The following is a 26407-nucleotide window of genomic DNA, read 5'->3' as shown; positions in this document are numbered from 1 at the left end:
ATAATCATAGGTCTGTTCTACGTTCCTTATGGAATTTCATCCAAAGATGAAGAACCGGATCTTCCATTACTGTATTGGATACCTAATTAAACTACAAGTGTCCGTTACAAAAGGTATATTGCTGGGTCTTTCAAGTGCTCCACGAAACCTCTTTCTAAATTCTTATTATCTATTTTATCGTCAATCAAAGCCGGGCTTCAAAGTTATTGTGAAACTGCCTATTCTAGAGGTGGTGTGTATCAGATGCGAATACTAAAAAAATCCAAAGATCTTTTAGAGTACATACTATCTAACTCTCTTTCATCTTGCAATAGTATTAAAACATTTGACTTTTCTACACGTTACACAAGTATTCCACATTCCAAACTAATAGAAAATTTGAAATACTAGTAGTTGGTATATTGCTTTGTTTCATAAAAAAGAATGGCCAACGTAGATACAAGTATCTTGTCTTAGAGGGGTGGATAAATCCTACTCTGTAAAAGATCACTCTGATTCAAACAAAACATTCTCTGAATCAGACATTATCAAAATGCTGGATTCCTTGATTGACAACATATTTATTACTTTCGGAGGACGTGTTTTTCAACAGACTTTTCGGTTTTCCAATGGGAACCAATTGTGCTACTCTTCTTGTCGGCTTGTTTCTTTATTATTATGAGGCTGACTTCATACAGTAACTACTTATGAAGAAAGATAAGAAGTTAGCAATATCATTCCACTATAAGATGATGTTCTCTCACTAAATAATTCAAAATGTTGTGACTATGTTGAATGCATCTTCTAGTATTCTATCTAACTAGAGATACAGGATACAACAGGTACAGTTGAGTCGGCCTTATATCTTGACTTACACCTAGAAATTTACAACGAGGGTCGGTTGAAAACAAAACTTTACGACAGAAGAGATGATTTCAGCTTTCTATTTGTGAACTTTCCCTTCATTAGTAGCAACATTCCAGCAGCACCTGCATATGCGGTATATATCTCCCAATGGATACGATATTCTTGTGCTTGTATTTCCTATCATGATTGTATACAATTTATGTTTTCTGGTCTGTACGTCCGTTCGTCCGTCCGTCCGTTCTTCCGTTCGTCCCACTTCAGGTTAAAGTTTTTGGTCAAGGATGTTTTTGATGAAGTTGAAGTCCAATCAACTTGAAACTGAGTACACATGTCCCTAATATGACATGATCTTCAGTTCTAATTTCAATGCCAAATAATAGTTTTCCCCCCAATTTCACGGTCCACTGAACAAAGGGAATGATAGTGCGAGTGGGGCATCCGTGTACTGGGGACGCATTCTCGTTAAAATCTTTATTTGCAATATTACAGTTTCTACAAATCAAATATGCTGTTTTAGGAGCATGTTTATGTACAACGAATCTTGGTGAAATCAAGCAGCCATCACAAATGAATGATGTAGCAATATGCACGTCTGTTTTTCATACTGTATAATTTCGTTCTATACTTTTCCTTTTTTAAGTTAAAGCTGAATTAAATGTCCATCATACTTCAGCTGATTTTTTTTTTTTTTACACTTGCGATCAAGGATTTGTATATATAAAAATCCTTGTTGCGATGTTTATATCTTCGTCCAATTTTTTTGTTGGAAGCATATGTGAGGTTGTAATATGATTTCATTACTGTCCAATACTGCTAGTATATTCACCTCTATGGCAAGCCAAAGTGGACAAAAAGAGCATTTTTTAATATTAAAAAATGATTTTCTAATATCAAGAAATGATTTTTTAATATTAGAAAATAGCTCTTTTTGTCCACTTTGGCTTGCCATACACCTCTGATTTCCATATCCAACTTAGCATAGCTTAAAAAATAAACATAAAAATATTTGGACTAATAATTATATGATGACGTCTTGAAAGTAAGGCGTCAAAGAAAAAAATATAATAGCCTTTCAAGACGTCATAATTATTTTGACTAATGTAACCGTAGCCATTGCCATCAAAATAACCTAATATAATGAAACATAGATACATGCAATGTAATTATTACCAATCAGCTATATCAAAGTAGTGGACGGTTCTCCAAGATAGCGGAGGAATAATACCGTACAACAGAACAGAAAACACTATATTTGACTTCGTTTCTTTCCCCACATCATTTCATCCCAGTTTGAAACGTCAGAGAAAAAGAGTAATTTGTATTTTAATATTATAAGTCCGTGGTAAATCTTAGTTTAATTTTATACTTATAAATTAATTCATACAAGAGTTATAACTTCCAGAGTCACAATGTGTGTAGGTTTTGTATTTTCAAGTAGTTGGCCCCGTCTGAGACTACAGCTAGACCATGACATGAATGATAACATATGTGATATATGTTAAAGGGACGACATTAAATGTTCAATGAAGGATAAAAAACTTTATTCACATAGTTTTTTCACTGACCCCCACACCGTCCATTTGGGAACAATTGATTGACAAATAGGGATATATGTAAAATCGATTTTGGATTAACAAAACTTGTCCCAGTTGACTTCAAATCAGGAATCTTGACGCCAGTCCTAAAAAAGTAAAAAAATCCATCTCTGGTTAACATGGCATCACTGTGACTCCAGTACTCTCAAAACTACACGAATTCTGCATTCTTGGCAAACTCTTTATCAACTCGGGTACTGACTTACAATTTGGATTTACTGCAGGTCTTTGGCCACTCTTCGCAAGTCTAATAATCTCTGAGTGTAAATGTGAAATAAGCAGTGCATTATCCTTATATCTAGCAACTGTCGACGTCCAATCGGCTTTTGATGTCGTTCAACATACCATTCTTCTTGACAAGCTTCTCGACCGTGGAACACACCCTGATATATGGTTACTAATTAAAGACTTCTACAGCGGTCTCACCTCCAAAGTTAAATGGCAGGGAGAATTCAGTGATAGCTTTAACATCCAACAAGGAGTTAGACAAGGGGGTATTCTATCAACCCACTTATATAAAATATTTGTGGAAGATCTTCTTAAAGAACTGGAAGAAAACTCACTAGGCTTTTTATTAGGCACAATATACTGTGGCGCACCAACTTGTGCTGATGATGTAGCGCTACTGAGCTCAAATCCAGAAGAACTTCAGGTGATGCTTAATATTCTACAGAGATATGCGAACCAACACCAGTATACTATTCACCCGACTAAATCCAAAATTATCCACTATAATAAATCATCAAAAAATCCCGAGCCTTACTCCTGGAACATGTCGGGAAAGGAAATTTCTGCTTCTGAAGAAACGGTACATCTGGGTATAAAACGAACAACGAGAAAGGAATGTGATATCAACATAGAGGATCGCATCAAATCTGCAAGAAGAACCAAGTATGCTCTAATGAACTCAGGTCTGCACGGAACCAACGGCTTAAATCCCAAAATCTCCGTTACAATATACAAAAGCTATGTATTACCTAGACTCTTGTATGGCTTGGAAGTCCTCACTCTTACCAAAGCTCAAATGGAACTACTGGAAAAGTTTCACAAAGAAACTCTCAGATCAATCCAATCATTCTCTAAAAGAACGGCTATTCCTGCCATTTATTTACTACTGGGTGTCCTACCGGTAGAAGGAGAAATCCATAGAAAGAAACTGACACTCTTACATGCAATTCTGTCCTGTGACAACTCTAAATTAAAGGAAATTCTTAAAAGACAAATATCCGTCAACTCCGATAATCCTAAAAGCTTCTTTCATCAATCAATTTTACTACTACAACAATACAACCTGCCAAACATTCTTGACTCCAGTATAAAACTGCCTTCAAAAGTTGTATGGAAAAAAATCTTGAGATCCACAATCAACAAATACTGGACCTATGAACTACAAGAAAAGGCGAAGTCAAAATCATCACTGAGTTCACTTAACACAACCATCTTAGAGATAGGTACTGTCCACCCAGTCTGGGAATCTGCATCACAGAGCTTATTAGATGTACGGAAAAGCATGATCAAAGCTCGTATGCTCACTGGTACATACTTGGTACAGGCCGACAAATACAAATTTAGTCAATACAAGATAAATGCAACATGCCTTCTGTGTCCTTCTGGGAGGACGAAGATTTAACGCATGTCTTAACATTCTGTTCAGCTTTAAGGGAAACTCGTATGAAGTATTTCCTTCCTCTCAAAATCCTGGTCACAAATATCATAGGTTGCAAAGGATGGGAACAACTTTTTAACAATAACCAAAACATTGTAGCACTTTTGCTAGATTTCTCAGTTTTCCACAATCTGCAAAACCTCAGTAAAACCCAGAAGATGAATGTCGAGTCACTGACTAGAGACTTCTGTCACAAAATACATATCTGCCGCTTAAAGCTTCTAAAGAACTTAGAAAACCAGTGAAATTCAAATGGAAGTATGTGAATTCTAGGAATGATCAGTATAGACAATGTACTCTAGTAACTTTTGTACCTAATCAATTTTATTTTTTTTACTTATGATGGACAAGTTGAGTTTTAGATTTTATGCCTCCAAACATGTACATTTTTTTCTAATCCTGTGAATATTTTTCCATCCCCATTTTATTGTATTTTTATTTCTTAACTACATTAAACTCTCCACCATATGTACAGAGCACGTCTACTGGCCCTTTTTTACATTATTTATTTTATCGATTATTTTTACCTTTGTCTTTGGTCCTTTTTAACCCTATTGTAATTAACTTTTAAAAATATAAAATAAATCTTGATTTACCCACTACTGTAAATACTCCTCATTACCCATTGCGGGGTGTTCCTTAGATAGGAAGCTTATACAAAAGAAAGAACTTGCAGCAATGTTGAACCCCCACCCCCAGACTATTTGATTTAAGTTTTTTATCCTACATCGATCTTTTGATGTGGTCTCTTATACATTAGTTACAGCTATAGTTGTATCAGTGCATCACTTAAGAAACATGTATTGTCAAATCTGTATTAGGGCGACACTGAATTGACAGTTAAATTAGTAAACAAGAGGGGCCATTTGCCCTTATATCATCATGATCATGACTATATGATATTAGTACTGCCATTGACTGTCAGGCGTCAAACAGTAATTTTCGGCTACTTTTAGGGTAAAATTGGTTAAAATATTACTGTGATTTGCCAAAATATCCTATGGTGATTCAACAGATTTCTCAAATAACTATTGTTGCCGTTATTTTTGGAAAAAATGAACATGATTTTATTTACTTTGATAAAAGTATGCGGTATGATTGCCAATGAGGCAACTCTCCAAAAGAGACCAAATGATTTATATATTAACAATAATATGTCACCTTACAGCCTTCGGCAATGAGCAAAAACTATACCCCATGGTCAGAGCTCTTTAAAAGGCCCCGAAATGACATATGAAAAACAACTCTAATGAGAACACCATTAGCCTGATTTGTGTACAAAACAATGAACGAAAAACACAAATATATATATACACAACAATCACTAAATTACAGGCTCCTGACTTAAGACAGGAAAATACAGAATAGGGCGGGGTTGAACTGTAAACTAAGACAGTCAGTGGTATAACAGCAGGAACAGTACAACAATGAACATAAGTTCATTGAAACTGTAAACATGATAAAAATCAGATAAAGAGCTCAACTCATCAGATCAATATGAAGCACAAATACATCTTACATGTACAAAAACACACACCATAAGTGGCAGGGTACTTATAAATACTTATACATCCTGGTGCAGTATCAAAACATTTAATTCATAGATCCATGTATTTTACATATTTTAGGTTTACTGATTGACTGCTTAAATTAAGGTTATGAAATAGGAAGAAATAAAAGTAATTTTGTCTTTGCCATTACGTTCCTTGGATTTTTGTCATCATGGTCAGGATGTCTGATTATATCTTATTAAGTCAGATTTTATATTAAAAATTTAAATAAACAATCCCTAAAGCACACCTATTTTCCTACAACATTTGGAAAACAATTATGAGAAACCTCAGACACTGTATATCTTTATTAAAACAATTATTTATTCTATCACAGGTATATTAATGAAAGGAGTATGAAGACAATATCAATGGTATCCAGTGAAGTCTGGAAGAAAGTATTTATAGATGTTAACAAGGCTGTTGTATTTATAGACAATGCATGTGCAGAAGTCCTTCATTGGAATGGTGGGTTGTCTGCCCTTACTGAAGCAGGAGCTGTTGATGTTAAAGAATTTTCATCTTTTGAGGTAAACATGATTGAATATTTGATTATAATCATTAATGATTATACATTAATCAGCCATAAAACAAGGGCCAACATAAGTCCAACCTTCTAAAAGGGTCACCTCTATTAAACAAAAATCATGTCTTGTTGCAAGCTATACTTTATTGTACTGTGAAAATACTTTAATTTGTGGGTACCAATTTTTCGTGGTTTGAGCAAAAGTTACATGTTTGTGGGTTTTTAAATTCGTGGATTTAAATTTTTTTTTTTTTAATAGAGTCAAGAATTCAAGCCATTAGAAAACAAAAATTACAAATTTTCTTGAAGGGAGGAAATTGCAAATTGCATTTAAATTGTTGAACCTGTGTAAATCGTTGTGATGACACTATTTAAACCGAGTTTGAGTGATCAACAGATTAATGACCATCAAAGGTGTTAATAAGGCCATAAACATGTCACAGAAAACAGTAACATAAACACATGCTATAAATGTACTTTGTAAAAATAATTCTTATCAAAAGAAAGCCCAGCAATAATTCATTATTTCCTGTACAAGAATTATAAAGATATAAAATGAACACTTCATCATAGCAGATATTCATCAGAAATCTGACTTTTCATCGATCAAAAATATGTTTTTATGAGAATTTAACAATAAAAAATTGTACGGTTTAGGTTGTTATAGATTAAAAGGGTATACTATTGCCTGCAGTTGTAGTTCATAGCACATTTGAAATGAGACTACTATAATAATAGTAATAATAATAATAATACTATAATAGTAGTCTCATATTTGCCAATATTCAATAATTTTTAAAATATCACATCAGTAGTCAAACCTACATTCCATGTCTTGATTTGGACAAAAATTGTTATATTTCGTTGGACACTTAAATTCGTTGATAAAGTCATCCAAGAAAACCACAGAAATTAGTTCCACACGAATAAAGTACTTTCACAGTAGTTTTAACATGGTTAGGCATTATATTCATGATTATTTTTGCCTGAGGGATAGTGAGGGCTAAAATAACACAAAACAATGCCTATCCATGTTAAAACTACAATAAAGTATAGCTTGCATCAATTATTTGTATTTTGATGAGGGAACAATTAAGGTAATTTCTATGTCAGATGTGTATAAGTGTAGAGCATTTGTGTTGGCTCTTCCATGAACCTCCAATTTGTGTTTGTAAACAAGCAAACAACTGTCCATGTGATTTTTCAGAGGGAGGACTTTTGAGCAGCCAGCATGAACTGTTGTCGTATTTAGGTCAAATATGTCAATTTTGAATTGCAACACATTAATACATTCATAATAAATGAATTAGTAACAACATGTGCATCATTTAAGAGTTATGAAGTGTTTTCAGTTTATGAAATATATTTTATGCATGCCAATTTGATCAAATTCATTCTTCTGCAGTAGTCAATGGGCCATTCCAGTTAATTTCTGACAGGTGGGGATGGATGAGGAGATTTTTTTTTAAATACGTATCAGAAAAAAACATCATGAAAAACTACCTATCAGATCTTAAAATTAAGACCTATCAGATGTAGAGTTTCTGTTTATATTGGGTGGATGGGCTTTCATTGGGAAAAATTACCTATCAGAATTTTTTACTGCAAGGATTAGACCCATCTGAATTTTAAAAACCATACCAGATAATGCATGATACCAAACTGTAAACATTTCAAAGCACCAATAAGATCTGATTTGGCATTTTTGTTACCCCTCAGATGTAATTATTTTTAAGTATTTGCTGCTGCAATATCATCAGGAGTTTTTTGCATATAAGTGTATGTATCACCCCTAAGATATATAAACTTTACACCCCTCATAAAGGACCATCCATCCCCCTTTAGCAGATATTAACTGGAATGGCCCAATATACACATTAGCAAACAAATTTATTGGATTTAGAGCACAGGTTTATTCACAAAGCGAAAGGAGCACGTCATATTAGAATAAGTCATCTTATTCTAATGTAGTTATATGTTGTACCTATGCATTTTGAACCTTAATTCACAGGTTTTACTTATTCCATCTTCCATTTGTCTTCATGTGAAGATTATATATACACATGTACATTGTATAATTTTAAAATTCAATAATTTGTATTTTTAAAACAATACATATAAATTTATTCAGCATGTTAAACTAGGCTTCATTTATTATTTCACAGAGTGCCCAGAGTCATCAAAAGAAAGCTGTATTTATTACAAGTAGCTGCTTAGAAGAAGTGATAACAAGGGAAATAATCCAAGATATAATTCAGGCTAGTCATTTTCAGTATGTCATCATAATAACAGCAGTGACTCCTAGAATGCATCTCTTCAAAAAATCAGGAAGCTATGATGGTGATACACATTCCATTTTTGATGCACTGGAAGAAGATCTCTTAGAATGGATGGAAAATATGGTAAACAATTAATATAGATATTATTTCAAAAGCTGATAACTTTGTTTGATAGTTGGGAGAGTTGTAGAGTTAACTTACCCATTGGAAAGGATAAAGCACCAGCTATTGTCTATTGAAGGCCAAAAGTCATTGGGTTTCTTTTATACTGAAAAATAGAAACAGTCATTTGCCAAGTTTTTGTCTCAATATCAATCAAATAAATCTTTTACTCAAGTCATAGAGATAATAATCATATGGCAGTGATAGCAGCATAAAATTTTTATGTATAAAACTTTATATTTCAGAGCATAAAAGACATGGAAGTTTCATTTTTCTGTCTGTCATATTTCCTTTGTCCTAGACCTTATTTACATTAGTTTTTTTTTTTCTCGTGTGAAGTTCTCACTCAGTATCAGTATATGATAACTATATCAATCGACAATGTTTATATTTAGTTTAAAGATTCCTTGCAAGGTTACAATTTCCATTAGACAGGTTTTAATTGATCTCAACCTCATTTCATGGATCAGTAAACAAGGTTAAAGTTACATGATAAGGTCCATTTCTCAGATACTGTACATCAGCTATATTTGGTGAATGGAATGATTATAAGGTGTACATGTCTTTCTGATAGGTTTCATCTGACTGACCTTGACCCTATTTTCATGGCTCATTGATGATGTAAGTTTATGTGATCCTTGTAAAACTTAATATTGTGAGGAGTATCAAGCAGGAGAAATATGTTTTTCATATATTTCAAATATTGAATAACTTACAGGAGTAGTAACTAGTTTAATGGTATTTTGTTATTTTTTAGGACTTGTTGTTATTACATCAAATGTCATAAGTATGTTCCATTGTTAGCAAACGTGCAACTATACTGTTGTTTTTTACATTAAAATGTGCTTATTTTTTCAGAATTACACAGCTGAGATCAAGCATATACCTATTCTTATGTCTTGTATAAGCAATAACGTATTTATAACACCAGCATTTACAGAGTTATTCCCCTTGATAGAAACAGATGTCAAACAGCTCAGAATACAACATTCAAGTAAAAAGGTATTCTCATGATTAGCTATGAACTAAATTTCTGAGAATGTTTAGAAGCATTTTATAACAGTGTTTAGTATTTACATGTATGTATGGATTGAAAGCTTTTATTCCTAATTGTGGTACAACAATGTACTTGTTTGTAATTAATATGCTTGAAATGGGTACAGTTATTTGTTTTACCAGGATTAAGCAAATACATGCATAGTGCAGAAATAAGTTATATGTCTGATAAGTTAAAATATAAAATCAGTGCTTACAATAGAGTATGTGTTCTGCTTACTTGTTGAAGACCAAACAGTAACCTTAAATGAAGGGTACTTCTACAATGAATGTTTTTAGAATTTGATTTATTCAACATTATTCCTTATTTTAAAAAAATGTTTTACATTGTGCGTATTAGGAAATTTTATTGGAATTTTACTTATAAAGACCATAACTTATTACGTAACTCTGATATATTTTCAAGTTCATGTTTTACTTTAATATTCCGAATCTTGTGTTTTTAACTGTTACAATTACATTGGTTAAGCTTATGTATTTTTTTCTCTTGTACGTTCTTAAAGTATTTTTTAAATCTTATCTTATCTTTGAAATGGACATATGTGAAAACCCCTTTGGTGTTTGATAGCTCATCAAAATACCAGTATGTAATGTTTGATATGTATATGATGCTATTTTGGAATATCATTTCACTTTTACAGGTTGAGAAGAAACAATTTGAATGTTTAAATGACCTTGACATGACCTGTCTACCAGCTAATCTACAGATTTGGTTCAAAGTAAGTTAGTTTAAAGCTGTTGATTTCATTTCTATGATTATAAATTTCATGTTTTAGTTTCTTTTAGGTAAACATTGACCGTTATGTGCTTTTTGAATCACATGATTATGTTAACTAATGGATAAAATATATATAAATACAATTTATTTTGCCACTGATGTGAAGCTGTTTTGATTGCCATTGATTTGCATGTTTTGATTTCAGACATTTGTTTCTAGTATTGACAGTTTATTGTCAGAATTAGCTGTCAGTGAAGACTGCTACTCTATAGGACCAACTAGTAGGATCTTGGCTACTGAATTGGCTAACTATCCTCCAGCAAAGACGAGACGAAAGGTTTGTTACTTCACAATTACAATAACTGTTTTAGTTTTGATAATTTAACTCGTCTTACTTTTTTCATGGAAAATTTTAAGGTTAGCCAAATTAAGAATTATCATTATTCCTGGATTATCAAGCTAAAACGGTCTTGTGTGCATTTTTCTTACATTTAGAATAAAGTTATATAGAGAAAATTTAAGAAGGCTAGAATTTTTGGAAGCTGCACAATTGAAAATTTTCCCTGATGATTGGAAAATGCTGTCTAGTGTAACTTGAAATAATTGAATGCAGACAGATGCACCTATTTGTTTTATCTTCTCTTTTCTTTCAACACAACAAATTGTTTTTCAGATTTAAAAATAAAAACACGGACAAAGAATTGCTTAACTATTTACATTCAATCTGCAACATTGCTTTATTGGTTTTATATACATACATGTACTTCTTCTTACATTCTTCATGTTTATTGTTTGGCAGCATGCAAGACATTGGGATTCTAAATTGCAAAGAGTGCATTAATCTCTTCTATAAAGCTCCACCTTTTAGAAGGTTGAAGATGCCTTTTGGGCTTAGGTTTTTGTATGCATATGTCTTGTATCCTTGGCCCTCAACTCATGGTAAAATACCACTTTAACAGTGAAAGTGTTAATCTGAACTTGATCTCTTTTTCATGGTTCATTGTTCAATGTGATGCTTTCTGATTAGGTTAGTTTCTCAATCACTCTAGCTAAACTTCATATATAGAATGATTATAAGGTTTAAATGATAGTCTGAAATTTTTATCTTACCTTAAGTTTATTCTTCAATTAACTGGATCTTATTTACACTGTGTATTTATTTTTTTGCAGTCAACACAGAATAAGGCCTCCATTGTATTTGTTGATAGAACCTTAGACATAGGATCATCATGTACACACCAGACAGAAACTTTGTTTGATAGAATTGCTAGTGTATTTCCTAGATTACCAGGCCATAACAATGATGTGCTAATTGATATGTCATCACTATGTCATGTACACAAGTAAGTAACATGATAAATAAACACAGTCATGTACACAAGTAAGTTACATGATAAATAAACACAGGCATGTACACAAGTAATATGTTATTTTAGCCATGCAAACAAGTTGGTAAAGTGATATATATGTCATGTACATAAATAAGTTAAGTGATGGATAATAACTATGTCATGTACACAAATAAGTTAAGTGATGGATAATAACTATGTCATGTACATAAATAAGTTAAGTGATGGATAATTATGTCATGTACATAAATAAGTTAAGTGATGGATAATAACTATGTCATGTACATAAATAAGTTAAGTGATGGATAATAACTATGTCATGTACATAAATAAGTTAAGTGATATATCATCACTATCTCATGTACATAAATAAGTTAAGTGATGGATAACAAACATGTCATGTACATAAATAAGTTAAATGGTAGATCATCACTATATAATTTTCATACATAAGTTAAGTGATAGGTCATTATTATGTCATGTAAATAAATAAGTTAAGTAGTAGATAGAAGGATATTTGAATATTTCAGAGATGCCTCCTCAACTGTCTTGCCTGGGTGTTTAGCTTCATTTAATGGACACAGCCAACAACATTTACAACCACTTCTAACAAATAAAGTAAAGGTAAGTTTCCTCAGTGTACACTGTACAGACCTGTTTGTAGTCTGTCTGGCTAGATAAACATATTTTAAAAAAATGAGAGAAGTAACAGCTAGCATTCCTATTTTTAGATCTATAAAAACATCAACAACTAATTTTTTTGTTTTCCCCCTAGAAACATGCAGAAGAAACTCCTACAAAGTAAATCAAATTAATAGTATAAAAGACTTCCATGTTAGAAAATGATTAATTTATAATTAATGATAAATCAATTTGAACAGTCGTTGGTAGTTAACAGATCAGTACAATAGTCACAAAACTGCTCCCACAGATGTATTTTCAAAAGTTTATTCAAAAATTTATTTTATATAAAATAGAATTTTACTATTTGCAATTTTATGTATTTTATAAAGATATAGAGAAGGCTTTCTGAAATGACCATATGATTTAACTGTTAGTTACTGTAACCTTGACTAAATAGAAGTTCAAAAGGTTGAAACATGCCAGATAGCTAGCAAGTAGTCTGGATTGGCATGCACGCATTCCAGTCATAAATTGCAGCATGATACAAATCACTGGCATTTATTTTGTTGATGATTGAAAAGTAAACAGTCTTCATTTACCTCAAGTTGTGTATCTTTCAGTAGACTTATGTTCGTCCATAAACAGCATGATCATTTTCCATTTTTTATATACATTTATTTTCTGCTATTTGTGGATGACAGTTATTGGCACAAATAAAAAAACACTTGTAGACTTGGAATGCACTATTATATTCTTCGACAAGTGTATCCAAATAGATTATGAAAATACAAATATATACATTATTTTTTACAAAGGAAGGTTTGATGGAAGTAAACAGACAGTTGGTAGACACAGCTTCAAAAGAAAATTTACCATTAAAGCTTACAGGCAAACCTGGGCGAGTTACTGCAGATCAGTTGGAAAATACTCTTTCACTTTTCAAGTGAGTTTATAGCCATGTTAAATAACGTTGAATAATATAGTGTAATATTAAAATATTATGTTTAATTAACTTTTGTTTTTTTCTTAGTTCAAATCATTTTATCTGCCACTTACTATATCATTACGCGTTTTTTGATTGGCTAACACATGGAGCCAAAAAATGAATAGATGCATCACTTAGCTACCACGTTGATGAACAAATTTGATTTATTTGAGTTTCTCGTCTTATATTTGATTATTGCCTTAGGTAGAACTGTAAAAACCGTTAAATATTACAAATTTCCAAATTTCAGTAGACCTATTTTGACAGATTTAAAAAAAAACCAGCTTCTACGTTTAATACACTTTTTTGTCCCAAATTTTCTAAAATCGCCAGATTCAGACTTAGTGTAGATATGGGTATTTTAACACCCTAGAGTACCCTGTACACCATTTGCTTTTAGTTTACGTCTTGGGAAATAATCAAATCAATGAAAAAATTAATATAAATAAAAATTGATACAGATTTAATTCAGTTTTATACTAAATTTTGCATATTTCAGCAACACTGGTTCTACAGAACACAATTAAAATGGTTTAATTCTAAGAGCTGATTGATTTTATACTTTTAGGGGGAAATATGACATGATTCTTAAACACATCAATACGTTACAAGTTTCTATGGCAGTCTTCCAGCTGTTAAAAAGTCAGAGACAACAACAATTAGATAGTCTATCAGGGATTGAGAAACTGTTAATACAGGGTTACAGTGATGAGTCAGATCCTTTAGAGGAGATATACAGACTTATTATCACAGAGACAGAGAAGTCAACAACTGAAAGGTTATTTATTAACATTTGATTAATTTTGACAAGGACTGCCAGAGAAAACCAAAGCCAAAAGTTTCCCTTTGATATTTATAGATTATTGTTTGTTATCTCAACAAGATTGATATCCTCCCTTGAGACGGTTCAGCAAAAGTGAGAATAGTAACCAAGTTGAAATGAGCAATGATAATCTGTTTATCGCTATTTTACCAATGACAACGTTGTTAGTTCTTTGGCATGTGCACCCCTAGTTTCACGCAATAATTTTGTATATCACTTTACTGTGCTTAGAAAGAATATTATAAGTATGTAAGACCAAAGTAAAATTTCGTAAAATAGCGATAAATCAAATTATCAGATGCTTGTTTACTCAGAATGGTGGAAACAATATTGGTATATGTGTTCTTTTTAGTATACACAAATCCTGTGCCCAAGCTTTAATCTAACAACGGTCTGTTTTACTTCCTGTTCTGATAAGTATGTCAATCAATAAAATTTCTGCCTCCAAATTTTTGAAGGTGTTTAATTATCAAAAGAAGTCTAGGAGATCCTAAGGTCTTAATAGCAGAAAGTTAAACAGATTGGTGTTAGAATCTTATGAGTGAAATGTGGACAACAGATCAGGGGCCCTTTTCACTAAAAAATGTTACCAAAACTTAATGAAAATTTAGACCTTCTGTTGATTTATATGTACACAGGAAAAGTAGAGACTAATCATGTAATGTTCAAGAAAAATCTGAATTTTGTTAATTTACACGACATTAATTTTCAGAGAAAAAATGTGACTAAATATATATAAGTCCATTAAGGGCCTATTAGAACTACAAAATATATTAATATAATTTGAATGGTTTATTTACAGGTCCTGCACATTAGATGATATATTCTGTCTAATTATGTTTGTTTATTCTGTATATGGGACCAGGATTGGGGATGATAAAGAAGAACAAGTTAAGGTGAGAACTAACAGTTGTAGCAAAGGAAACGAACCTAAAGTCTTATGATATGATCAATTTCTATGGTGATAAGTATAGGCTATGAGTGATATAAATAACTACAGTTAAAGGTTTTACATTTTCAACATGTAGATATTATAAAATGTTATCATTGAATCATATTGACCAGGGTTAGTTTTTTTCAGTTACAATAATATGATATTTGTATAAAACAAGAATTACTAATAGTTGTATTCCTGTTTTAGGCTGTTTTGGTGAAGTTTGTTTTGAAAGAGAAGAATACATTGCCACCATTAACCCAGCAGATTGGTTTGTTAATTTAATGCTTTATGTCTTATATTTAATGTTGTGAACAAATTTCTAATAGTAAAATGAATGGATTTGAGAAATTATTGTACTCCCACTTAGCATGCACTCTATTACAGTTCCTTGTCTATTCTTTCATCCAGCACATTTTTAGCTCACCTGGCCCGAAGGGCCAAGTGAGCTTTTCCCATCACTTGGCGTCCGGCGTCCGTCGTCGGCGTCCGGCGTCGTCCGTCGTCGTTAACTTTTACAAAAATCTTCTCCTCTGAAACTACTGGGCCAAATCAAACCAAACTTGGCCACAATCATCATTGGGGTATCTAGTTTAAAAAATGTGTGGCGTGACCCGCCAAACCAAACAAGATGGCCGCCATGGCTAAAAATAGAACATAGGGGTAAAATGCAGTTTTTGGCTTATAACTCAAAAACCAAAGCATTTAGAGCAAATCTGACATGGGATAAAAATGTTTATCAGGTCGAGATCTATCTGCCCTGAAATTTTCAGATGAATCGGTCAATCGGTTGTTGGGTTGCTGCCCCTGAATTGGTAATTTTGAGGAAATTTTGCTGTTTTTGGTTATTATCTTGAATATTATTATAGATAGAGATAAACTGTAAACAGCAATAATGTTCAGCAAAGTAAGATCTACAAATAAGTCAACATGACCGAAATGGTCAGTTGACCCGTTTAGGAGTTATTGCCCTTTATAGTCAATTTTTAACCATTTTTAGTAAATTAAAGAAATCTTTTACAAAAATCTTCTCCTCTGAAACTACTGGGCCAAATTAAACCAAACTTGGCCACAATCATCTTTGGGGTATCTTGTTTAAAAAATGTGTGGCGTGACCTGGTGAACCAACCAAGATGGCTGCCATGGCTAAAAATAGAACATAGGGGTAAAATGCTGTTTTTGGCTTATAACTCAAAAACCAAAGCATTTTGAGGAAATCTGACATGGGATAAAAATGTTTATCAGGTCAAGATCTATCTGCTCTGAAATTTTCAGATGAATCAGTCAACCTGTTGTTGGGTTGCTGCCCCTGAATTGGTAATTTTGAGGAAATTTTGCTGTTTTTGGTTATTATCTTGAATATTATTATAGATAGAGATAAACTGTAAACATCAATAATGTTCAGCAAAGTTAGATTTACAAATAAGTCAACATGACCGAAATGGTCAGTTGACCCCTTTAGGAGTTATTCCCCTTTATAGTCAATTTTTAACCATTTTTTCATAAATCTAAGTAATCTTTTATAAAATCTCCACTGAAACTACTAGGCCACAATCATCTTAGGGGTATCTAGTTTGAAAAATGTGTCTGATGACCTGGCCATTTAACCAAGATGGCCGCCACGGCTAAAAATAGAACATAGGGGTAAAATGCAGTTTTTGGCTTATAACTATGAAACCAAAGCATTTAGAGCAAATCTGACAAGAAGTTAAATTGTTAATATTTTTCAGATGAATTGGACAACTGGTTGTTGGGTTGCTGCCCTCCAATTGGTAATTTTTAAAGAAATTTTGCCGTTTTTAGTTATCTTGAATACTATTATAGATAGCGATAAACTGTAAACAGCAAAAATGTTCAGCAAAGTAAGATCTACAAATAAGTCAAAATGACCTAAATGGTCAATTGACCCCTTAAGGAGTTGTTGCCCTTTATAGTCATTTTTTATCAATTTTCATTAATTTGGTAAATTTATGTAAATTTTTACCAAATATAGTTCTCTGTTACTAATGGGCAAAGTTCCTTATAAATATAATTGTAAGAAGCAGAATCGTTCAGTAAAGTAAGAACTTCAAACACATCACCATCACCAAAATACAATTTTGTCATGAATCCATTTGTGTCCTTTGTTTAATATGCACATAGACCAAGGACGTGAGCGACACAGGCTCTTTAGAGCCTCTAGTTTTTCTTCTCAAACATGTCTTAGAAACAACTCACCTAACACATGTTTTATCACTTGTGTCTTGAAAGAAACTTATTAGAATAACTACATATTTTGTCACTCAGCATTAACATTTATTTGTTTTGACTTTTGATTTTGTGTTTTACAGTTGGTGATACAATAAATGAAGAAGTTGTAACAGCCATTCTGGATGATGCTTGGCAGAAGTTTAAAGCTATATCATCTGCAAGAAACAACCTTAAACAATTCAGGTAAATGATTTGTTTAAGAATTGAATGCTTCTTTTTGTAAATTTATTGGGGTGTAAAAGCGTTGACCGAAGTACATTTTGTATGAAGCGCGGAAGCGCTTCATACTCAAAATGTGCGTACGGTCAACGCTTTTACAACCCTATAAAGTTACAAAAAGAAGCATATAATACTTATAATTACATTTTTAGCTCACCTGGCCCAAAGGGCCATTAAAGTGAGCTTTTCTCATCACTTGGCGTCCGTCGTCGTCGTTAACTTTTACAAAATCTTCTCCTCTGAAACTACTGGGCCAAATTAAACCAAACTTGGCCACAATCATCATTGGGGTATCTAGTTTAAAAATGTGTGGCGTGCGCTCCAAACCAACCAAGATGGCCGTCATGGCTAAAAATAGAACATAGGGGTAAAATGCAGTTTTTGGTTTATAACTCGAAAACCAAAGCATTTAAAGCAAATCTGACATGGGGGTAAAATTGTTTATCAGGTCAAGATCTATTTGCCCTGAAATTTTCAGATGAATTGGTCAACCCGTTGTTAGGTTGCTGCCCCTGAATTGGTAATTTTAGGGAAATTTTGCTGTTTTTGGTTATTATCTTGAATATTATTATAGATAGAGATAAACTGTAAACAGCAATAATGTTCAGCAAAGTAAGATTTACAAATAAGTCAACATGACCGAATGGTCAGTTGACCCCTTTAGGAGTTATTGCCCTTTAAAGTCAATTTTTAACCATTTTTCATGAATTTTATATATCTTTTACAAAAATCTTCTCCTCTAAAACTGCTGGGCCAAATTAATCCAAACTTGGCCACAATCATCTTTGGGGTATTTAGTTTAAAAATTGTGTGGCGTGACCTGCCAAACTAACCAAGATGGCCGCCATGGCTAAAAATAGAACATAGGGGTAAAATGCAGTTTTTGGTTTATAACTCAAAAACCAAAGCATTTAAAGCAAATCTGACATGGGGGTAAAATTGTTTATCAGGTCAAGATCTATCTGCCCTGAAATTTTCAGATGAATCAGAGAACCCGTTGTTGGGTTGCTGCCCCTGAATTGGTAATTTTAAGGAAATTTTGCTGTTTTTGGTTATTATCTTGAATACTATTATAGATAGAGATAAACTGTAAACAGCAATAATGTTCAACAAAGTAAGATTTACAAATAAGTCAACATGATCAAAATGGTCAGATGACCCCCTAAGGAGTTATTGTACTTTATAGTCAATTTTAAACAATTTTCATAAAATTTGTAAATTTTTACCACAGAAACTACTGGGCCAAGTTCATTTATATAATTAGTGATAATTGTAAGCAGCAAGAATGTTCAATAAAGTAAGATGTACAAATATATCACCATCACCAAAACACAATTTTGTCATGAAACCATTTGCTTCCTTTTTTTTAATATTCACATAGACCAAGGTGAGCGACACAGGCTCCTCTAGTTTAGCTATGATCATGAAAACACGAATTTTACAATTTTTGTATTTTATTCACCTGTGCACTTTATTGTGGGACCACATGTTATCATGAATGAAAAGTTTTATTGAGTGATGCAATTGCTTACGGAATAACATGTGATGTGCAGTTAGCCAATCAAAATAAAGTACTATAATGAAGCATACATTTAATGTAATTATTTGATGATAACAATGAAAACTATAAATCACTTTGCTCATTATTATACTATACATCAGCAATATTTTTAAATAAATTTCTTCAAATTAAATGATTAAATCATAGGAATCATTACTACCTTTTTATATAATCAGTGTGGAGTTATTCCATGTATGAACATTCCCAAATAATCAGCAATCCCGCTGCAAATGTTTGCATACACATGTGATACATGTTTCTCGTTTTTATATAGATTAGAATGTTGGTTTCCAATTTGAATGGTTTTACACTAGTCATTTTTGGTGCTCTTTATAGCTTGCTGTTAGGTGTGAGCCAAGACTCTGAGTTGAAGATCGTACCTTGTCTTATAATGGTTTACTTTTATAAATTGTTACTTGGATATAGAGCTGTCTTATTGGTACTCATAGCACATCGTCCTATATCTATAGAATTATATTTTGAACTTGGTTCCATCTTAGCAAGACAGTCCATCAGACTTGCTCATCATGGATTTTAACAAAATATTATTGCATGAGCCCTTAACAGTGCCCACAGGTTACCTCAAAATTTCTTTCAGCTCTAACATTGATGGTGTCACAATATAACTTTATGTCAACCTTTTCAACCACAACTTACCTACATGACTGCACAATAATGTATGGTTTACTTCAACTATTTCTTCATTTTAAGTTTTTAACCATAGCCATATAATGATTCTGCATAAAAATCTAGAAATTGAATGAAGGTTGGTCAGCAAATTGCTTTATAAATCATTGGTGATTTGTTTATGACTAAACACAAAATTTGTTATTTCCTTTCAATACTAAACGAAAGAAACAAGCAATATTGTGTGAGAAATTTACCATTTTAAGTCATTAAAATCATCTCAATTTTATACTTTTGACTTCCATAAACTGTTCCAAAAAATTTTAAGACAAAAGGTAAGGAAATTCATGAGGTAAATGAGATAAAATCACTAGCACAAGTTTGTTGATGCTATAAATCTAGTGTGATTTCGATAATTAGAAAAAAGGCTCTAACTTTGAAGTCATTTCAAAATGACAGAAATGTGTGAAAAATTTAAATCCTAGGTCTGTGGTCAGTTGTACTGTGTGGTATTTGGATGATTCCTGTAATATCTTGTATTAAGTAACTTTCTATAATACTGTAAATTAGCTGTGTATATTTTCATTTTAGTTCTGTATGTGAAGAAAGTGCTTTAGGACCTTCACAGCTGATGCCAATACTTAAACAGCTGATCAATGTAATGTTTGATCCCAGCAAACCAGAACTTCCTGATGTGGAGCTGAAATCATTAGGATTTGGGGATCTTTTGAAGTCTGGCTTTGGGTGAGGATTACTTTACATGCCATTATACCATACTATTTGAAACATGTAAGACTATTTCATTAAAAAGACAAAATGAAGTAAAATTAATCAGTTTCTATTGCAACACAAATATCAAAAGTTATTATGTTTACGGATTCTTTTAGATTTTGTTCTTTTTTCTTGTTTTATTAGAAAATTTGAACCTCCTCATGTGTTGTTCATTGTTGCTTGTCTTTGTTTGTATGTCAGTTTCTTGTCACAGTGTGTAAAGCCATTAATGTGACAGATTTTAATATTGTTTTTATTTCTTATGATAGGTTATTTAGGACAGTGAGTAAACCACGCCCTAGTGACCATCCATTACTGATTATGTTTGTTGTTGGAGGTGTATAGCCATTAATGATAGACTGATTTTAATATTGTTTTTATTTCTTATGATAGGTTATTTAGGACAGTGAGTAAACCACGCCCTAGTGACCATCCATTACTGATTATGTTTGTTGTTGACTGATTTTAATATTGTTTTTTATTTCTTATGATAGGTTATTTAGGACAGTGAGTAAACCACGCCCTAGTGACCATCCATTACTGATTATGTTTGTTGTTGGAGGTGTATAGCCATTAATGATAGACTGATTTTAATATTGTTTTTTATTTCTTATGATAGGTTATTTAGGACAGTGAGTAAACCACGCCCTAGTGACCATCCATTACTGATTATATTTGTTGTTGGAGGTGTAACTTCTACAGAACTCAAACAAATAAAGGACTTATGTGCATCACTTAAACTTTCATCACAGGTAATACTTTTGTGTGCCTCATCACTTGTATAGTAAGAACTGCTTATTATTAAGGAGTATCGATCTGAGTTCAACCTTTTTTTCGTGGGATTCTTGTTTGGTATGAAGCGGTGTGATATTGTTCTTTGTTTATTTGTTGAAATCTTTATGCCCATAGTGGACTTATCCATCTAAAATAGATTGGAAAGAGTGTCGTCAAGTCACCAAAGATGCTCTTTCCTCATTTTGTAAAAAATGGTGTAAACGGGAAAAATCTGATAAAAAATCTCTTGATTCTTATTTAAATAAATGTATGAATGTGGCAGATAAGAGAATATCACATTTGAAAATAATTTAGAAGTAAATAATAGAGTACATAATACACCTATTTCCAGAATAAGAAATAAACTTCAAATACTTTCAAAGCGGTTAGTGTTTGTACTGGCCGACAAAGCAGCCAACAATGTGGTTGTGGTATGCCGTAAATACTACACAGACGTTCTTAAGAATGAAATTTTAAATTCATCTACATTCAAGTCCATCTGCTTCACAGAGAGTTATATAGTAAACAAGCATATCACAACCACATCAAAGCTTAAGGCTTCTTCTGAACATTTGAAGGTTCCTACTATGTATTGGCTACCTAAACTACACAAAAAACATATCGTTTCATCTCGGCCTCTAGTAAGTGTTCTACAACTAAACTGTCAGTGCTCTTAACTAGTTCATTAACTACTATTAAAGAGCTTATCATAAACTATTGTAATAAAATATATGAACATAGTGGTATAAACCATTTTTGGAGTGCAAAATTTCTTTGGATATTTTAGATAAATTACGGGCTTTTGATGGTCCTTTTGATTATGTTAATAGCTTTGATTTTTCTACTCTTTACACTACACTTCCACATTTCTTATTAAACAAAAGTTTTCCTTTTAATTAAATGGTCGTTTGGTAAAGCTGAATGTAGATATATTTGCTGCAACTCATTTAAAGCCTTCTTCTCTAATGAGAAAGGTAAATATGCTAGATATACTTACTGGAGGTGTGATGAGATGATTGAAGCTGTTAATTTTCTCCTTGATAATATTTACGTACGTTTCGGCAACAAAGTTTATCGACAGGTTGTAGGTATCCCCATGGGCACTAATTGTGCCCCTTTAATAGCAGACTTGTTTTGTACTGTTACGAATCAGTTTATGACTAAACTCAGTAAAGACCTGTTGAAATTACATTTAATTGATAAATTCAACAACACTTACCGTTATCTTGATGATATTTTTTCGTTAAATAATCAAGAATTTTCCCAATATACTGCTGAAATTTACCCCAAGGAACTTACTTTAAATAAATCAAATGTATTCTGTAATAACTGTCCTTTCCTGGATTTAGATATATATCGGTTTTAAATGGGAAACTACACACCAAAATTTATGACAAAAGAGACGATTTTTTGTTCCCTATTGTTAATTTTCCCATTTTAGATGGAGATGTTCCTTTGGCACCATCTTATGGTGTTTATATTTCACAACTTGTTCGCTATGCCCGTGTCTGTTGTGACGTTTTTGATTTTAAAGAACGCAACCTATGTATTACTGGTAAATTATTAAACTAGAGATATCGTTACCATAAATTACTTAAAACCTTTACCAAGAGTGCACACAATGAAATGTCTTGCCTTCTTTACTAATCATTGATATTATGTTGAAAGTCTTAAATATAAAGCTTTATGACAACTGTCACATAAACCAAGACAACTAAACATTGACCTTTGAACCATGAAATTGAGGTCAAGGTCAGATGAACCATGCCATGCAGATATGTACAGCTAACAATTCTTCCAAATAACAAATACAGTTGACCTATTGCTTATAGTTTAAGAAAAACCTTTGAACCGTAAAATTGAGGTCAAGGTCAGATGAACCATGCCAGGCAGATATGTACAGCTAACAATTTTTCAAAACAACAAATACAGTTGACCTATTGCTTATAGTTTAAAAAAAAACAGACTAAAACACAAAAATTTAACACAGAGCAATGAACCGTGAAAGTGAGGTCAAAGTCAAATAAAACCTGCGTGACTGACATATAGATTATAAAATATTTCCATACACAAAATAAGGTTGACATATTGCATATAGTATTAGAAAAAAAAAATAACTCAAAAACTTAACTTTGACCATTCAACCATGAAAATGAGGTCAAGGTCAGATGACATCTGCCAGCTAGACATGTACACCTTACAATCATTTCATACACCAAATATAGTAGACCTATTGCATACAAAATAAGAAAAACAGACCAAAACACAAAAAATTAACTATAACCACTGAACCATGAAATGAGGTCAAGGTCAGATGACACCTGCCAGTTGGACATGTACACCTTACAATGCTTCCATACACCGAATATACTAGACCTACTGCTTATAGTATCTGAGATACGGACTTGACCACCAAAACTTATGTAACACTAACACTAGATAATTTGACAAACTTTATTACATTATTTTACAATGTATGTGAGAGACACCGTGCGTATAGTGGCATCGGAGAAGTCGCTCCCTGGTTAGAAAACAACACAGTTTATATATCTAAACATTCGGCTGACATCAGCAACATGTGTTGCGTTCTATTGTTTCTTAACACGATGTATTGGTCATTTGTAAGATCACGAGGTAAGTAGATAAATCATTGTTCCATTGTTCGACTGACATCCTCGATGTAAGTATAAGTCTATATGAATATATATTAATCACGGGACAGATTATAAATTTGCTGACGCATATATTGATGATCCAAGTAACTTTGTTACACTTAACCTTGTTCACTGATCCATGAAATGAGGTTGAGGTCAAGTGAAAACTGTCTGACGGGTATGAGGACCTTGCAAGGTAAGCACATATCAAATATAGTTATCCAGTTACTTAGAATTTAACATTACAAAAAATCTTAACTTTTTTTTTAAGTAGTCACTGAACCATGACAATGAGGTCAAGGACATTGGACATGTGACTGACGGAAACTTCGTAACATACAAAGTATGAAGCATCCAGGTCTTCCACCTTCTAAAATATAAAGCTTTTAAGAAGTGAGCTAACACCGCCGTAGCCGCCACTGCCGGATCACTATCCCTATGTCGAGCTTTCTGTGACAAAAGTCGCAGGGTTGACAAATCTAAATTTTTCCAGAGATATAAAGATTTGGTTTTGAAGTTTGGTTGTACCTGTAGAAAACTTATTTCAAACGGGATAGCACATCCTCATTTTTACGGAAACGTTGTTAACCGTGCCCGGGAATTTAGAAATTATCCATGTAAACTTGTTGTTCCTTTAAATAAACTTATTCTCAAAGGTTACCTATTCAACACTGTAATAAGATCATTGAATATTGTTTTTATTGGTATAAATATTGATTTTGTTCTCAGTAGATTAAAAGTTAACTAAATATTACTAGTATGTTATATACATATACATTTTCATGGATCTACAATCTGTCGATACCTGTAACTTGGCATTGCACAAGGTCATGTCTTTCTCTGGCTGTTTATGACGTCTTTACACTAAATCCATTGTATGTTGGATGTGTACGGATTGATTGTTTAGCCTTAGAGGCATGATTTTTTTATTAGTTCTTAGTGGCTTTCAACTAGCTGTCAGATAACTGTGAGTACTCTCAGATCTGTTAATTGTGTCTTTTTGTCGGGATGTATAAGTACCCAGCCACGTCCACTTGTATTTTTTGTCTATCTGATGAGTTAAGCCTTTTTCAACTGATTTTTATAGTTCATTCTTATGTTGTACTGTTATACCACTGTCCCAGGTAAGGGGAGGGTTGGGATCCAGCTAACATGTTTAACCCCGCCACATTATTTATGTATGTGCCTGTCCCAAGTCAGGAGCCTGTAATTCAGTGGTTGTCGTTTGTTTATGTGTTACGATATTTGTTTTTCCTTCATTTTTTTACATAAATAAGGCTGTTAGTTTTCTCATTTGAATTGCTTTACATTGTCTTATCGGGGCCTTTTATAGCTGACTATGCGGTATGGGCTTTGCTCATTGTTGAAGTCGGTACGGTGACCTATAGTTGTTAATGTTTGTGTCATTTTGGTCTTTTGTGGATAGTTGTCTCATTGGCAATCATACCACATCTTCTTTTTTATATTATGATTTTTAATTCGCCGTTTCAGAATCGAATGCATTCTGGTTAATATTTTCAAAAGCAAACACCAAAACGTTGTGATTGGTTGAAAACGTTCTAAAAGATTGAAATTCAGCCAATGATGTGATGTTATTTTCATTTTGGTTTAGAACAATGAGATCATGCACCCATAGTCGTTTAGATTTTGAAAAAGCAAATTGCCCGCTTTCTTTCCTTTTCTTTTTAAGCTTCTGGCCCTTGTTGATCTGTATGTCCCAAAATCAGTTTCTGTTCTCTAACTTTAGATTGCCTAAACTTTATGTTTTATACTTTATACTTGACACAAAACACAGATTAAGTTCGAATTTGGGTTGCATCACTTTTACTGTTCTTGAATTATGCATTCTACTTTTATTTAGTAGTGTGTCTGGTAGATATTTTCTGTAATTTAAAATTAAGTAAGGATGCTGAAGTATTGTGCTTAATGATATAATACAAATTCCTTTTTTATTTTCAGGTAATTGTTGGGAGTACAAGACTAGTTAAACCAGAAGACATTGTGACCTCAATATTATGTCAAGATAGAATCAACAGGGTCTGATTATTGTGCAATAAATGGTTAATTTAACTCTATAAATGTTTTATTTGAATTACCTCATTCTGATTGATGGATGGATTAGTATTTGACATCTAATACCACAAACATTATATGCACATCAGGACGTGAACATATTGATGTATTGTGAATCCTGCTTTGTACTAGACAGACATGCTTAGCCATTCTTGTTCACAAGGTTATGCTATTTCACCCTTTCCTGACATATTTTGAATTTGAATCAACCAATCTTTGTTCTTATTATATTCTGTGTGATTAGCAGAGAAGCATCAAGTATACTTTTTCAAGTCTTTGATTGGTTACAGCCTTATAAAAAAGAAGATGTGGTATGATTGCCTATGAGACAACTATCCACAAAAGACCAAAATGACACAGACATT

General features: G+C 32.6%; 1 protein-coding gene across 2 annotated transcripts; it reads left to right on the top strand.

The window, feature by feature from the left end:
• The first annotated feature begins 2073 nt into the window (after window positions 1–2073).
• LOC134707254 (sec1 family domain-containing protein 2-like) lies at window positions 2074–26048 on the top strand. Of its 2 annotated transcripts, XM_063566863.1 has the most exons (16): window positions 2074–2157; window positions 5995–6187; window positions 8349–8585; window positions 9483–9626; window positions 10322–10399; window positions 10604–10735; window positions 11569–11741; window positions 12278–12371; window positions 13187–13314; window positions 13925–14134; window positions 14982–15075; window positions 15321–15384; window positions 17444–17546; window positions 20362–20514; window positions 21161–21293; window positions 25929–26048. In XM_063566863.1, the coding sequence occupies exons 2-16, from the start codon at window positions 6014–6016 to the stop codon at window positions 26010–26012; spliced, it is 2001 nt and encodes a 666-aa protein (XP_063422933.1). In that variant the 5' UTR covers window positions 2074–2157; window positions 5995–6013; the 3' UTR covers window positions 26013–26048. The 2 variants fall into 2 exon arrangements, with proteins under 2 accessions (XP_063422933.1, XP_063422934.1); XM_063566864.1 differs by lacking the exons at window positions 21161–21293; window positions 25929–26048 and adding an exon at window positions 20811–20901.
• The last annotated feature ends 359 nt before the right edge of the window (window positions 26049–26407 follow it).

This window comes from Mytilus trossulus, chromosome 2 (assembly GCF_036588685.1).
Source record: "Mytilus trossulus isolate FHL-02 chromosome 2, PNRI_Mtr1.1.1.hap1, whole genome shotgun sequence".
NCBI classification, from domain to species: Eukaryota; Metazoa; Mollusca; class Bivalvia; order Mytilida; family Mytilidae; genus Mytilus; species Mytilus trossulus.
This window is presented reverse-complemented; position numbering and strand designations above follow the sequence as displayed.

Coding starts and splice junctions, on each gene's coding strand:
- LOC134707254 (XM_063566863.1), top strand. CDS start 6,014: ATGAAGACAATATCAATGGTATCCAGTGAAGTCTGGAAGAAAGTATTT. Junction 15,076..15,320: donor ATAAAGAAGAACAAGTTAAG/GTGAGAACTAAC, acceptor TTCCTGTTTTAG/GCTGTTTTGGTGAAGTTTGT. Junction 21,294..25,928: donor CACTTAAACTTTCATCACAG/GTAATACTTTTG, acceptor TTTTATTTTCAG/GTAATTGTTGGGAGTACAAG.